Raw genomic sequence first — 17,282 nt, forward strand, 5'->3', positions numbered from 1 at the left:
ACGTCTCCATTTGGACTCAACTGTAGCCAGGAAACGTACTGTGAGACCCTCTTAGATGGTCTGGATTTGCATTGATTTCTAATAGACTGTTCTGCCCGCTCTGCAGGGTGTTTCCACAAATCTCTCTACAGCCTTCTCGTCTCGAGGGTTATGCTGAGCTGGAAATTTAATGTTCCAGAAGATAACCTTATATTCTTGGGCTGATTTGACTCTGTGTTATTAACAATATGTGATCATTTGCAGCAGTAATTGCAATATTTATTTGACAGGTCTAATGCAATGAATTCAGATTGGAAGACAAGCATGTCTCTATAAAAAAAGTCACGTAGAATTTATTAGTTTTCAGGTTACTGGGGTCTTGTGCCTTCCTGAGCATTCTCTTCTCCCACCACTCCTTGTCAGAACTAAGTAAACTAATTAACCAGTTAATTGTCAATTGCTCCTTTGTGCAGAGTAAACCTGTCTGCATTCAAGGGAATTGAAAGGATAAGAAGGGCATCCAGCGTATGATTAAGAAACAATGCTGTACAGTGCCAGTCCTTCCCTTCATTCAGTTCATGGAAAAACATTTATTGACTGTCCTCTATGTGTCAGAAACTGTGTCAGCCTCTCTCTGGGGACACAAAGATGCGTAAGCCAGTCCCTGGCCTCAAGCAATCCTCCGTCTAATAGACAAAACAGACAAATAAAAGATAATTGCGATTCAGTGCAATGAATACAATAACAGAAATTTGTGCAATAATCTGAAATAACAGAGAAAGAAATGAATAATGGTACGGATGGAATGGGGAAAAGGGGTGAGGAAGGCTTCATGATGAAAGGACATCTGAGTTGAGTCTTAAAAAATGAATAGGAATTTCCCAGGCAGACAAGGGTGCAGAAGGTCACTTCCAACCCAGGGGACAGTATATGCCAAGTCATGAGAACAGGAAAGAAAAGCTTTTCTTTTTGGGGAACAGCAGGTGTGGTGTGGCTAGCAGTAAGAGGAGGAGGTAGTCTTGGAAAAATAGGCAGGGATCATGATGCAACATCCTGAAAACCTTGGCCTTCATCATGCAAATAACAGGGGACTTGTGAAGGATTTTACATTGCAAAATGAAGTAATCAGAATTATGTTTTATAAAGGTAATTCTAGTGGAGAGGAGAAAATTGGGGGTGGAGGCGCTACATTTGGAGGCTGTGGAGAGCGTCCAGGCTGGAGGAGAAGTAGACCAGATAACTGGAAGATCCTGAAGCAGGTGCTATCTTGTTTCTCTTATTCTAGCTTCCTCTCGAGCAGCTGAACATTTCTTAAACATTTTAGGGTACACCAAATCAAAAACCAAAGTCATTACTGTCCAGTTGATTCCAACTCATAGTGACCCTATAGGAGATCTTAATAGTAACAGTTAAAAAATGCTGCTTAAGGAAAAAAAAAATCATTCTAATTAATGATACTTTAGTATTCTGGGCATCTAAAAGATATGTGAGACAGAACCCATTATCCTGTTGTTCTGTTCACAATAAACAAACCTATTTCTTCATGGGTAGTATTTATGCCCATAGTTTAGTAATAATATTACCAACGATCGCACAGAGAATTCAGTTCACCAGGGAATTCTTAGAATATGAACCTAAACATTTAACGTATTTCAAGATTGCATCTATGACAGGTATAATCATTCTCTGAAGAATATTTTTACAACTTAGGGAGAAAATAATCCCCTTTTTTCATATTAGGGAAAGGGTAGGAGAAAAGAAAGGCAGCTGGTTCATGAGGAGAGATTTTTTTCCTGAACAGTTCATTTTCTGATGTGTTTGGAATTAGGCTAAATTGTGTTAGGTAGACTTTTTGAAAGCTGTCACTTTGAAGGAACGAACTGCCAAGTTTCCAGCTATAAAATATGTCTACAAAAAAAAAAAAGAAAAAAAAAAGTGGCTTAACAATGAGCTGCTGCTACATTTTGCCAGGAAGTGAGCTTGAAGAAGGAGAAGAAGCAAATTCATTTCCTGTTTGTGGCAAATGGGGCCTGGATAATGAGAAGGTTCTTTCAGCCTAAACTATGTCTTGTTAAATCAATAAACAAAGCAAAAATCAATATTCCAGCTTAATAAATGTTTGAGTGCCCACTATGTGGGAAGGGGCACTACTAAGGAAATTGGAAGATAGAAAGAACTATGTTACTTTTATATCTCTGCCCATATTTTATGACAACCGTTTGTAGAATCCTTCTATTACTAGATATTGTAAGACCCAAATACTGGGCTTAATCTGGGTGTGACGATCCATGAGCAGTGAAGAAAATGTTTAATCTGTGGTATTGAGAGCTTCACCTCCTTCCTTAATATTTGGGACTGTTGTTAGCTGTCATTAGCCCCACACTCATGGTGACCCCAATGCACAACAGAACAAAACGCTGCCGGTCCTTCACCATCCGCATGAACAGCGACAGATCAGACCATTGTGATCCACAGAGTTTTCAGTGGCTGATTTTCAGAAGTAAATCATCAGGCCTTTCTTCCTAGCCCATCTTAGTCTGGAAGCTCCGCTGAAACCTGTTCAGCATCATAGCAACACACAAGCCACCAGTGACAGACGAGTGATGGCTGTCATGAGGTGCACAGGGTGAGATTCAAACCCAAGTCTCCCACATGGAAGATAAGAATTCTACCACTGAACAACCAAGGTCAATATTTGGGTCAGCCCCTAATAAATCCATAGACCAATCAGGAGATTACATTTGAGAGAAGGCAACATGGCTGCCATGCCCTTCTCTGCTTCTAAAGAATAAACTACCCTGCATTTTACCCTTCTGTATGTTTTACGCATTTGACTACAGTCTGGAATGTTATTTCTTTAAACTGTCTACCTCTCAGTGTAGCTTTCCATCTACTATATCTTAATCCAGTTTTATTTTTTAAATGAAATATTTTCCTTAGTTAATTTATTTTAAGATGGACTGTTATTTTAAAAGATTATACAGAGAAAATTTACTTATTACTGCTTTAGTTTTTCCTCACTTAGAGCACCACTGTGATTTCCTATACTTTTTTTTTCTTTCATCCTAAAGGTGTTGAATTGTTAGGGTAATATTGCAATAGAGAATGAAAAGATCACTTAGAAAAAAATAACATTTTTTAAAACTCCATGCTTAGAAGTAAATGTTGTCAAAAGCATAATGATATAGGCTACATTATTTTAAAACAAACTCTTGTCATATACATTTTTTTTCACTAGGAAAGAACTATAAACTCACAAGTATCTCTTTTTATTGAGTTTTTTTTTTTTTTTTTGCATAGGTTTTATACTCAAAGGAATTCATTAGCACCCTTTTGTTTACTCTTTCTTACGAGCAGTTGAGAGTGGGCTATATGAAGACAGAATATTTTTATTCCAATCTGAAACAAAACTGTTGACCTGGAGGCCTTGTATTATAAAACCCTGTATCACCATCTTCAACAATATACATGGCCCCGAAACTAGCATATATTGAGAATGAAATTGTCTGAAAAATGACATTTAAAGAATTCCTGTGGTTAATCCTATAATAAATGGAAAAATCCATTTTAAAATGACTAGTAAACTCCAAGCTCTAATTTTCAGGCACTGGGTTTGTGTAAAGTGAGAAATAGCATATTTGCATATTTCTATGGCATTTTGCACATTGCCCAGGCATACTGACAAGATGATTAAGACATGGTCTCATTCTCAAGGAGTTTATAATCTAATAGATAAAATCACCTACATAAAGATAATACAAAGTGGTTTATGATAATATACGAAAAAGGGGAAAAAAAAGAAATACGTGTTCTGGCAATTGAGAGGAGAAAAGGATTCTGCCCACCTGTAGAAATTCAGGAAAGAAAAACGAGCCTGTGTGGTCAGAAGACAGTGGATGTGGAGGGGCAAGCTTGCCTGGAAAGGGCTGGAAGGCCACTCCTACAAGCTTCACAGAGAGACGTTCCTTAGCTTGATGGCTTCCCCTTGCTCAAATTCCAGCCTTCCACCATGCCCTCTCAGATACCTGATTTGTCACCTCATCCACTCCAAGCGTCTGCCCAAATGCTCAGTGCTATTGTTATTACCTTGATTGCTGTCATTTATTGAGCATGTGCCATGTGCCAGACCTGTGATGGAACACTGATGCATTTCCTTACTTAAACCCCACACCAACTCCATTTTGCAGTGAGAACTAGGACTATCATAGGTACCAAAGAAGTACTTGAGTCTCCCTCTCCAGATTTGTTTTTCCCTGGAGTCAAAACTATTTGGGAAGGCAAGCCATAAAGCTAATCTGCTCATATTCAGGGGCAAATCATCATCGGGCGGAGGAGAGGGGTAAGCCCTGGGAGTGTCCCAGGACGAGCACATTCCATTCCCCACAGGCAGAATGGACTCTCCATCATCTCTCACCCAGAATGCTGCAACAGCCTTTTGACTGCCATGCATATACATGAAGATATCAATATATATTTCATTGTGGGTCCAATGAAGAATCTGAAACAGCAAACTGACATGATTTTATATTTATACACACACACATATATACACACTCAGGGTCTAAAATTAGAGGTCCCTGAGTGCCGCAAATGGTTTGTACTTTTCTACTAACCTGAAGATTGAAGGTTCAAATTCAGCCAGCAGCACCTTGGAAGAAAGGCCTGGTGAAAAATGAAAGTTAAAATTAAGTCCAAACTCCTTAACATGGTCTGCCAGGCTTCCATGAGTGGGCTCCAGCCTGCTCTTCCACTGTGGCTCCTCCTACTACACCTCAGCCAACCAATCATCTGCCAACTTCTTAAACAAACCATGCCCTCTCTTGCCTCATTCTTCACACGTCTCCCTCTCTGCATGGAACTTTCTTCCCCACCTCCCTTTCCACCTGGATAACTTACTTGTCTTTATGACTGCAGCTTATACCTCACTTCTTACAGAAAGCTTCTTTAATCCCTCCTAGTCTGGGTGAGAAGCTCCTCCCAGACATCCCCCACTGATAATCCACACATCTTTTATCAGAGTTTATCATACTGTATTGTAACTATCTGTTCACTTTTTAGTACCTACCACTGTGCATTTACCTAGCTTGTATTTATTAGGCAATTGGGCAAAGGGTAAGCACTTGGCTGCTAAATGAAAGGTCGGTGGTCTGAACCCACCAGCGGCTCTGCAAAAGAAAAGACCTGGTGATCTGCTCCCATAAAGATGACAGCCTAGGAAACCCAATGGGGCAATTCTACTCTGTCACATGGGGTCACTATGAGTTAGAATTGACTCGCTGGCACATAACAACAACAACATAGCCATGTCTTGGATGACAACATAAAATAACACATTTATAAAATTCATGGAGGACAAGAAGCAAGAGAGGATATTAAATAGATTGAATGTACACTTAGGGTCTAAAATCTTAACAGCATGGAACAATGAATCAAATTCAATAAGATAAAATTTACTATTAATACATGTAAGGTGCTAATATTGAGTAAAGCAGAAAAAACAATTGCATAAATAGATAGGGCTAAATAACAGCATGGGTGAGTGATTTGCAAGGTCTGAATTGAGTTTTGAGCCCTAGTTGCTCAGTGGTTAAAGTACTAGGCTGCTAACCAGAAGGTCAGCAGTTTGAACCCACCAGCCACTCTGAGGGAGAAAGATGTAGCAGTCTGCTTCTGTAAAGATTTACAGCCTTGAAAACTCAGTGGGGCAGTTCTGCTCTGTCCTATAGGGTTACTATGAGTTGGAATTGACTCAGCGGCAGTGGGTTTTGAGTTTGAATTAATTTAAATCCATTATTGGTAGGAATGACATCAGAATATATTTTTAAGGGTTTTGGCTGACCAGCGACTTAATATAAAGCAACATTAAGGTAAGCATATCCAAAACACTAATGATATCTTGGGCTAAAATAATAGAAATACACAATTTATTTTGAAAGAAATGACATTCTCATTGTTTTTTATTGGAAAAACTACAACCAGAGTAATGTACTTAATTCTGGGAAATACATTTCAAGAGAGAAACTGACAAAATGGAATATATTCCAGAACAGAGCAAAGGGTAAACGTTCCTGAAATCATTTCTTAATGAACAGTTGAGGAAATGGAGAATGATTTAGAGGAACTATGACAGCAGTCATGATATATCTAAAGAGGGCCAGATGGAAAGAGTAGAAGATATATTCTATGTTTATCAAGAAGTCAGAACCAGGATTCATGGGTAGACAAATCATAGAAAAGCCAACGTCAGTTCATTTTAAGAGAATTTTTCAAATAATTAAAGTTGCTTAAAAATGGGACAGTTTTCCCTGTCAGGTAGTGAGTTCCCTAGTCCCATGGAGGCTAGAATCCCAAGTACTAAAGCTTTCATGAAGATGTTCATGCAGTAGTTAGCAGGTATACCAGATGCTCCAGAAAGTACCTTTGAATTCTAAGACTCTGTGAGATTATAATGTCAGTATATTCCTTCCAGTGGTGCTGATGAATGAAAAATTGACTGAACCCATTTCTGAGGACTTAGGTTCTTAGAAATATTTTCTAAAAAAAACATTTTTAAAAGGCACTGTGTTAGCAGAGAAGGCCAGATGAGTTGATTACTGAGGTCTTTTTCAACTGTGATGTTTATGATTTTCACATTCTTTCATAGGCTGATTTAACACTGGGGATTGTGACCTCAATAAGGCCAGAGAACTTAGAAGAAAGGCAGCTTGGAAGAGAGAGGTCTAGAAAATTAAGCATATTCAGCCCACAGCATAATGGAAAGAAAGGGCCCTTCAGGGGGCCATGTGCTACAACAGGGCTCTGAGATGAGGTAAAAATAAAACTACAGCTTGTGTTTTCTGTTTGCTATAATGTTGCAGTCAGAATAATCCACTGAGCACCATGCCATGTGAAATGGCTCCATCCGAGTACATATCCAGAGAGCCACAAGGAAGCCTATGGCCCGACTATGTGCCAGACATAGAGCGACCCATTGATCCTTGTCTCATTTAATCTTATCGAAAGAAGTTCTCAAGGTATTAGTATTGTCATTTTAAAGATGAGAAAATTCAGATTTTGAGAGGCAAAATCACTTCCTAAGTAACTATGAGACCTGGATTCAAACTAAGATTGCCTGAATTTTGAGTTTATTGAGATTGTTTCAGGGGCTCTTAGAGTTTAGCTTTAGTTTTGTCTCTGAGGGCAAAAAGGTGCTAGGCATCCTGCACAGAATTCCTATGTAGAAGAAAAGGAATCATGGGAGATGCCCCAGCACGGATACAGGCTCAGGAGCTGTATTCTCCACGAACATACTGTTTTCAGCCGTAAGAGCAAACCCTGCAGCAGACAGGATCTGGGAACAGGAGGGGAGGCAAGGGGCCAGTGTAACCCCATCTCAGCCTTCCATTCCCAATGCCCTGTTAGAACTCCAAATACACACACACAAATCAGTTTCTAGACTAGATTTTCTAAAATACAGTGTAGCCGAATAATTAAGAGTTACCTTCACCTTTAGTGATCTCAGATATGCTCTATGAGAGTCTGTAAAATAAATGTTAGTGTCCACATTTCATGAACGAGGAAATGAGTTTAAGTAATTCATGCAAAGTTATAACAACCTGCTGCCATCGAGTCAATTCCAACTCATAGCAATCCTATAGGACAGAGAAGAATTGCCCCCTAGGGTTTACAAGGCTATAATCTTTAGGTAAACCAACTGCCACATCTTTCTCCCACGGAGCGGCTGGTGGGTTCGAACCTCCAACCTGTTGGTTGGTTAGCAGCCGAGCACTAATCACTGTACCACCAGGGCTTCTTATGTATAACTGACATTCACACTCTTGATTCCAAAAATTAGAAGGAAAAAATGTGGATTTTGGAGTTAAGCAAATCAGGGCATGACTTGTAGATTGATCATTTAGTAGCTAGGGAAATAGGCTTTAGTTTCTGTATCTGTAAAATGGTAACAGAACTGTTAGCATCCTTTCTCCAAACCTGTCCCCTCACTTCCTGCCTTTGAATGACCAAAAAAGGAGTTGTTTGAACCTTCCTTAGTTAAGAAGATAATTTTGGATTAATACCCAACTTTGTCCTTAAAACATCCCTTTGAGGTTTTGTTAGATTTGATTCTTCCCTTTTAAAAGGTAAGAAAACTGGAGTCGCGATTTCCTGACATATCCCAAGCTAGTCACACAGTGAAGCGGTGGTCACAATGGAAGTATCAGACCTAAAGTAAATCAGCATGAGCCTGAAAACCTGGAGACATGAACTCTGGTCCTAGCTTTTCTGTGTCTAGATCTATAAGATACCGCCATTGTTGTTGTGAGCTTCCATCAAGTCAGCCACCGACTAATTGTGACCCCATGCACAACAGAACAAGATGCTACGCAGTGCTGTGCCATCCTCATGATCAGTTGCAGATTGGATCGTTGTGATCCACAGGGTTTTCACCAGCTGATTTTCAGATCACAAGACCTTTCTTCCTAGACCATCTTAGTCTGGAAGCTCTGCTGAAACCTGTTCTGCATCATAGCAGAACAAAGCACCACTGACAGATGCGTGGTGGCAGCACATGAGATGGATTGGCCAGAAATCGAACTTGGGTCTCGTGTATGGAAGGCAAGAAGTCTACCGCCAAACTGCCAATGTTCTCAATCTATAAGATAGGCATTGTAAATACTCCTTCATCTATACCCAAGTGAGTGCCCTCTGGTCTAAAATGACATCATAGGTGGTAAAAGTCTAAGACTCCTCTTCAAAAGCAGTAATGTCACATAAGACTAACTCACTCACAAGTTGGCTGATCCATGTATAGAGTTTTATTCAACAGACTTTCCTGCCAAGTTTCTTCATGAAAAATAATCTTGTTTTCTGAATTTGTGTTTAAACCAAACTTACTTAACAGCCCCCCTCTATTGTTTTCTTTGTGCATAGACTATCTGAATGTCATGAATGTTCACCTGTTCAAGGAGAGATGGGACAGCAACAAGGTGGACCACCATACTGACAAGTATGACAACAACAAGTTGATTGTACGTCGAGGACAGTCTTTCCACATCCAGATAGACTTCAATCGTCCATATAACCCCAACAGGGATCTCTTCAGAGTGGAGTATGTCATTGGTGAGTACCACATGCAAACCTGAGTCATGGTACCACGGATTGCATAGCAGAGAAGGGTGGGTACAGGTGCATTGCATGATTTATTGGAATTATAGATTAACATTTGGCTGGAGCTGGGATTACTTCCAGTGCCTGGACCACTCTATGCTCTAAGCTGGGTCTGTTTAATGCCAAAACATCAATCATTTGGGCCTACCCAGGCAAAAATCCAGTATAAATAAAAGTGAGTACAATTGGTACAAAATGTCATGTAAGTTATTTTTCTCCAAACTAATGGTTTTAGCATCATATAGTTGTGACCTTTGATTTATCGTCTCTGCCTCATGATTTAATTGGTCTCATGTGATGAAAATATTTGCACATTATAGCATGCTATCTCCATATGAGCATTTCCCAAAGTTTGTTCTGCTCTAATCTAGTCCCATGGGATGCTCCACAAAAATAGGTTGTCAAATAAAGTTCAGTAAATAATTTGTACTCTATCCTCCTCTTGAAGATTCACAACGTATGTTAGATTTAAAAATTCTAGGAAGTACCATTATTTAACTTTGCTTAGTCCAGTGCTTCTCAAATTCATGTGATCATGGAATCCTTTTATTCAGGTATAGTGATTAATATTTAACACATTTTGGTAAACATCTTTCTAGGAATTTACAAAAGTTGCAATTAAACACATGCACAAAAAAGCAAAAGATGTTCAATATCAGGAAGTCTGACCATATAATCCTATACATAAACAAGTGAAGGGAGAAAAATCAGACAATCAACTTAATAGTCACTGAAAAGGTGCATGATAAAATTCAAGAGTCATTTTAGAAAAACAAAAGTGGAAGAAAACTACTCAATTATAATAAAGATGATTTACCCCAAACTAACAGCTTTTGGTATCCTAAACAGCAAAAAATTCATCATTTTAATAAAAATCAGAAATTAGACAGGGATGCCTGCTATCATCATTCCTTTTTTTTTTTTTTAAGTATTGCTTTTAACAAAGGAACAATATAAGAGAAATAACTACGATAAACACTGGAAAATAGGAGGTAAAACTATTTATTTTGCTATGATATAGATTAAGGGAAAAAAGCACTACTAGTATGTCTTAGCTACCTAGTGCTGCTATAACAGAAATACCACAAATGGGTGGCTTTACCAAACAGAATTTTATTTTCTCACAATTCAGAAGACTGGAAGTCTGAATTTAGGGTGCCAGGTTTAGGGGAAGGCTTTCTCTCTCTGTTGGTTCTGGAGGAAGGTCTTTGTTTCTTTTGAGCTTCTATCCCTTAGCTCCTTGGTGATCTTCATGTGGCTTGGCGTCTGTCTTCCTCTATCTCTACTTTCTCTATTGCTTGTTTAACCTCTTTTATATCTCAAAAGATATTGACTTAAGACATAGCTTACACTAACACTGCCTCATCAACCTAACAAAGAAAACTCATTCCCAAATGGGATCTTAACCACAAGCATAACCCAAACCCATTGCTGCGAGTCAATTCCTACTCATAGCAACCCTATAGGACAGAGTAGAATTGCCCCATAGGGTTCTCAAGGCTGTAATCTTTACGGAAACAGACTGCCCCATCTTTCTCCATGAAGCAGCTGGTGAGTTTGAACCATCACGCCTCAGTTAGCAGCTTAACCACTGCACCACCAGGGCTGTATAGAGGTTAGATTTATAACACATATTTTCGGGGGACACGATTCAATCTATAACACAGTATTAACAAAAAGTATTGTAAAATGGCTAGATAGAAGATAAATATATAGAAATTGATGGTTTTTTCTTTTCTTGCCTAAATTAAAAATGAACATAAAACAATTTCACATATAATAGTAACCAAAACTATAAATCATGTAAGATTGAAGTTAAAAAAACAAGACACAGAACCTATATAAATCAGATAAAATCTGAATAAAAGACATGAAAAACCAATGAAAACGTAGTGTTCTTTTGGATGTGACGTCTCAAAATATTAATAAAAAAAATTATCTCCCAAAGTTAATGTGTATATTTAACATATTACCTATTAGGATCCCCATGGAATTTTTCTTTTTTTCTAAAGCAGGGTATAAGCTTGGATAAAATAGTCATAAAGTTCATTTTAAAGAATAAACGCCTGACAATAGCCAAGAAGACTATACAAAGGAATAATAAGAGATAGAAGATTTTCTATCAAAACAAGCTATCAGAATAAAGTATAAAATATATACAGTAGGAAGAGAATATAGAGGTTAGAAATAGATCTCAGTATATAAAATGAATTAATATAGTTGTTTATTTAGAGGAGTAAGAAAAGTATGAGGTTTTCGTTTGTTTTTTAACAAATGATGCTGGAACAACTGACTCTCCAACTGAAAGAAAATAAAAAGTTGATCCTCATCCTATATGATACGCAATACTAAATTTCAGATGGAATAAATAGTAATGTAGACAATAAAACTCTACAAGGCAATTTTGTAAGAACATTTAACCTAAGACTGGAAATTCTGAAATTGTCAAAGAAAAGAAAAACTCTATGAGTGTGTATGTGTCTATACTTGTAATAACATATTTTTACACAAATAACGTGCACTTCTACGTTTGTGTGCCAACAGCGTCCTCTCACTGTGAGGTATTTTCGTAAGTACCATTATGCCAATTTTCTTTTACAAGTTACTGTGAAAAAATTAACATAGTGCTCTTACGAAAATACCTCATGGGGGGAAGGTGCAGTTGGCAAACAAACGTAGAAGGCACACATTATTTTCGTAAGAGTGCAGTATATATGCCAAAGTACCAGAAGTGACCAAAATATAAATATGTAATTCAAAATACCATAAAGTCTATAGACAAAACATAAATCTGAAAAACTATTCAAAATGTCAATAACAGATAAAATGTCAACATAGAAAGCAAAAGGAAAAAATTCTGTTACTAATTGATAATGCAAACAATAGGAAGTATGCAAAGGCTATGAAGAGAAGAGTCACAAAAGAGAAAAACAAATGGTCAGTAATCATATGACAATAAACTTCAATTCATTTGCAGACCAGGGAAGCAAAGTACACCCAGTCCTCACTTACCAACATGGTTAGGTTCCAAAGACCAGGTCATTATGTGAAAATTGATGTTATGCAAAAATGGAAGATGACCGGGGACATGAGGCTGCAGGGTGTCCTCTTGTACTCTTCCAAGTGCCTTGGGGCTAGCAAGTGATGCTCCCACCATGGCAAGTCCACTCCAACACCCACCTCCTTTTTGCCCTTGTTCCCCTCCTCCTCTCCCCTTTCTCCCTACTCCTCCCCTACCACCTCTCCCTCCTTCCATCTACTTCCTCAATCTCCTCCTCCCTCTGCTCTCCAGCTCACTAGGTTGGTAGCTAGTTGGAGTGTGGGGGCTGGTGCCAGAGCATAGCTCTGTGGAGCTGGGTGGTCGCCCACACTGAAGAGACCCAAGCACAGCAGGCACAGGCTCAGAGAAGGAATGTATGGGAGCACTGAGTGAGGGGACAGGGACCATTCCTGCATGGCCACCTTATACCCAGATAAGCAGCCGGATCTGCTGGCTCACCTCTGCCACTCTGTGCTGCCCGGAGCTGAGAGCCGCTGTGAGCCACCAGGAGCTGGGCAGCTGCGCTCGCCACTGGGAGGTGAGTCACAGGAGCCCAAGGCATCTCCCCTGCACAGGTTGGGGCTGGCACGAGAGGAGGTCCATGGGGGGATGACACCATGAGTTACTGTAGTAGGCGACATCAACCGCAGTGAGTCCACTGCAGCCAGCGTTACTCTCTTCTCGCACCTTAGCATTCATTACTGCCAGACATACATTGTTAATACGCAAAATAGTTGGATACTAAATTTTTTACTATACCCTCTCTTCACTTATCGATACAGTTAGGTTACAAAGACCAGGTTGTTATGCAAAATCAGTGTTATGTGAAAATGGAAGATGACCACATCAGGTCATAAAATGGAGGATGACTACGTCATTACATAACTGCCAAATTACATCACTACATAACTGCCAAACCACTGAGAATCATGGTCCACCCAAGTTGACACATAACCGTAACCATCACAGCCAGCATTACTCTTGCCTCACAGCTGGGCATCCGTTACTGCAAGACATACATTGTTAATGTGCAAAATAGTCAGAAAGTAGGTTTTTTACTATTTCATAAATATAAAATGTCAGATAAGATAGTTGATAAGTGAAGAGAAAGTATATTGTCGTAAATACAAAATGTCAGATAACAAAATAGTTGATAAGTGAGGAGCAAGTTTAACATCTATCAGACTAACAAAAATTTGAAAAAGACTACAATATCTGTTCCTAGATGGTATGTGGAAAAAGCATACCCTTATACAGTGCTGATAGAAAAGTGCAATTTTTTATAACTTTTTTGAAAAACAATATGGCAATATCTACTAATATTAAAAATATATATACCCTTTGACCCAGAAATTCCACTCTTAGGAATTTATACCAAAGATATTAAAAATCTGGTTTGTAAAGCTATTATGTACTGCAACATTGTGTATTTAAAAAAAAAAAAAGTCACGTTCGAGTCAATTCCAACTCATAGCAACCCTGTAGGACAGAGTAGAACTGCCCCATAGGGTTTCCAGGGAGTGCCTGGTGGATTCGAACTGCCAACCTTTTGGTTAGTAGTGGTAGCTCTTAACCACTACACCAGCAGAGTTTCCACACTGTGTATAGTGGGGGGAAAAAAATTAAAAAATAAAAATGAAACAAACATCTCTCAATAGTGAAATGGTTGAATATATTGTAGTATATTCCCATAATGTATTATTATTTAAAAAAATGAATTAAACCTATGCCAGATGACTTCAAGAAAGGTAGTGAGTGAAAAAAGAGAATACAGAAAAAAGTTCATATGGCCTTCCATATGTATGTGTGTAACTGTATATGTACATAGATCTGTGTAATATTCTGAGTACTAAAAAGAATATGAAGGACACACATAGGTATTGATATGAGTTTCTTAATGAGAGTGTGGCCAAACTAAGGGAAGGAGGAGCAAAAGGGAGAGGGAACCAAGCGAGGAAAAAAGCAAGCCTGAGATGGTTGTATGTATCATCTTTGTAAAAGTATTGACAAAAAACCCAAAAACCAAATCTGTTGCCATTGAGTCAATTCCGACTCATAGCGACCGTATAGGACAGAGTAGAACTGCCCCAAAGAGTTTCCAAGAGCACCTGGTGGATTCGAACTGCCAACCTTTTGGTTAGCAGCCAAACTCTTAACCACTATGCCACCAGTGTTCCCATAAAAATTATTGATACACATAGGAATATATGTACAAAGAAATTAAAAGTACTTAAAACAAAAACTAAAAATAAACAATACTTTCTTAAAACAGACAAACAAAAGCTCTGACCCCTGATCACTTGAGGAACACGGTTTATGCTTACTTGCATTTACAGTGCAAATGGAAATATAAATGTGGGGAAGGCAGTTGGTTGAAGCCAGAGTGGAAGTGGGAGAGGAAAAGAGAGGTCCCCGAGCTGATATAAACAACGTGGGTGGGATGCTTGGGGTTCTACACAGAATTGTTTGTTATCCCAATTATAGGCTGAGAAGGGAAAACTAAATTATTATACCAGTATGTTAGACAAAATGAAATAACCACAATTTAATTACAATTAAAGAGCAGACTATTATTGTTAATACATATTTTAGGTATTTTTAATAATAGATATTTTCTGTGGAAAGGGAATGCATAGTTAATCCACAGTTCATATTCTTAACAATATTTTGAGATAATGTTTAAATAACATTTTTATTTCTTTCCTTAAGTCCATTTATCTCTCCCTTGTGTGTGTGTGCATGTGTGTGTGTGCATGCGTGCACGTTTGTTTGAGCACCAAGGCTAGATTTAATTAAGATGCCCTTGACAAATATATAATGGAATTATCACTCATACTCAATGCACCATTTGAGTACTCTATCCAAACTTCTGCTCAAGCTATGAAGAGATTTTTATCTCCACCTTTATTGGCAAATACTTAGGGCACTGAGAAGACGCTAGGGAAGCTTTGTCCCTGAATTGGACTTATCTGAGACCTTCTTCCATAGATCATTCAGAAAATAATTATGATAATGAACATCTTAGGGAGAATGACAATATATGTGTCTTAGGTTGGGTTTCCAGGAAACAAACTCTGAGAAGGAGATTAGTGCACAGAAAGTTTATTGGGGTGCCCTCTTGGGATCAACATTTGTGACGGAGTGAAGGAAATCAGTATTGGATAGAGGGGGGAGTTGAACTATAATCTAACAAAGGTCTCAGTGAATCCCATGGGGACCTCTACAGCTGAACTGGATTTCAGAGTTATTCCACTGTGAGGAAAGAACACCGCACCTTTATACCTTGGGCATTGGGCATCGACTGGTCATTGGCTAAGGCTATCCCCAGGGAGGGGTTGTAACCTTTAGCGTAGTTGGGTCTCTGTGGCTGAGAGCAGATTCCTGACAGTGACTCAGTAAGTGCTGTCAGCCATCAACACTCAGCAACTGGGGAAATGAATGTCTCAGTCTTGAAAGAGAAAGATCTGGGCAGCATACTACAGCATCCACTACAGTGAGCATCTGAAGTCTTCTATCCTACAAAAGACATATTCGAAATTTTGTGCTTCAGGAAAAAGGGAAATATAGCATAACATCTTTGATTTTGACGTAAAATCTATGTATTTTTAAACCAACATGTATTTTAAACCCTTCTTAGAGCTCATAATGTGTACTTTCAAACAGAGTTAAGCTTTGTTCCAACATGCATGGCCTATTATAGGCATTATTACATTAGATGATTTCCTATTTCCAAATTTATTATAGATACAAGATATGGAAAATGGAAAAATTCAACATTCTGCTGTTTAGTGTATGAGAAATCAAGCACATTTCTAAAGGACCACACCAAAACCAAAAAACCAAACCCATTGTCATAGAGTCGATTCCAACTCATAGCGACCCTATAGGACAGACTAGAACTGCCCCATGGGATTTCCAAGGCTGTACATCTTTATGGAATCAGATTGCCACATCTTCCTCCCTCGGAGCGGCTGGTGGGTTCGAACTGCTGACCTTTCGGTTAGTAGACAAGCCCTTAACCACTGTGACTCCAGGGCTTCTCTAAAGGACCAGTAATAAGGCTTTATCTTTATCAGTGTGCTTACTGCACCTCAAGTCTTTCAGGCAGTTACAGGACTACCTCAGGCTTCAACGACTGTGGTAGTACTGAGACTTAAGAAAAAAAGAACATTGTTGGATGCTCACTGAGGCTCAAAAATAAGTCTCTTAAAATGCAGTACTTGTTTCAGTAGGACTGAATAAAGCCATGAAACTTAGATTTTTTAAGAAATTTCTATAATCAGAAGAGACAAGTGTTAAATGAAATTAAGAGCAAAGGTTTATAAATGCAGGTACATCTCGATTTCAAGAAACTCAAACTAAAAATCAAGATCTAAATAACAGAAATGCAAATACTTTGTAAAAAAAATAAATGACACATGAAAAATCTCTTTAAATATTTCTTTTTGAGTGTTTTTTTAATTGTGCTTTAAACGGAAGTTTACAATTCAAGTTAGATTCTCATACAAAACTTTATACACACACTGCTATGTGACCTTAGTCGTACTCCCCATACTGTAACAGATTTTGTCAGTTCGGCCAACAATTTATCTATTTTGTTGCTCTTTTCAAAAAACCAGCTTTTGGTTTTGTGAACTCTTTCAATTGTTTATCTATTCTCTATTTCATTTATTTCTGGTCTAATTTTTTTTATTTGCTTTCTTCTGGTGCCTGAGGGCTTCTTCCACTGCTCTCTTTCTATTTGTTCAAGTTATAGGGTTAATATTTTGATTTTGGCCCTTTATTCTTTTTGGATGTGTGCATTTATTGCTATAAACTGACCTCTGATCACTGCTTTTGCTATGTCCCAAAGGTTCTGGTAGGATGTGTTTTCATTCTCATTTGATTCTGTGAATTTATTTATTCCATCCTTAATTTCTTCTATAACTCAGTAGTTTTTGAACATGGTATTATTCAGTTTCCATGTGTTTGATTTTTTTCCTTGCTTTTTCTGTTATTATTTCTACTTTTATGGCTTTATGATCAGACAAGATGCTTTGTAATATTTCGATGGTTTGGATTCTGTTAAGGCTTGCTTTATGGCCTAATATGTGGTCTATTCTGGAGAATGTTCCAT

General features: G+C 38.3%; 1 protein-coding gene across 1 annotated transcript in view; it reads left to right on the forward strand.

The window, feature by feature from the left end:
* The window catches only part of F13A1 (coagulation factor XIII A chain), a 235,169-nt gene that overhangs the window by 7,309 nt on the left and 210,578 nt on the right, over nt 1-17,282 (forward strand). Inside the window, exon 4 of the mRNA XM_023741733.1 lies at nt 8,890-9,078. Coding sequence (XP_023597501.1) covers nt 8,890-9,078 — 189 coding nt within the window. The remainder of the gene's footprint in view (nt 1-8,889; nt 9,079-17,282) is intronic.

Source organism: Trichechus manatus, unplaced genomic scaffold (assembly GCF_000243295.1).
Source record: "Trichechus manatus latirostris isolate Lorelei unplaced genomic scaffold, TriManLat1.0 scaffold00188, whole genome shotgun sequence".
NCBI classification, from domain to species: Eukaryota; Metazoa; Chordata; class Mammalia; order Sirenia; family Trichechidae; genus Trichechus; species Trichechus manatus.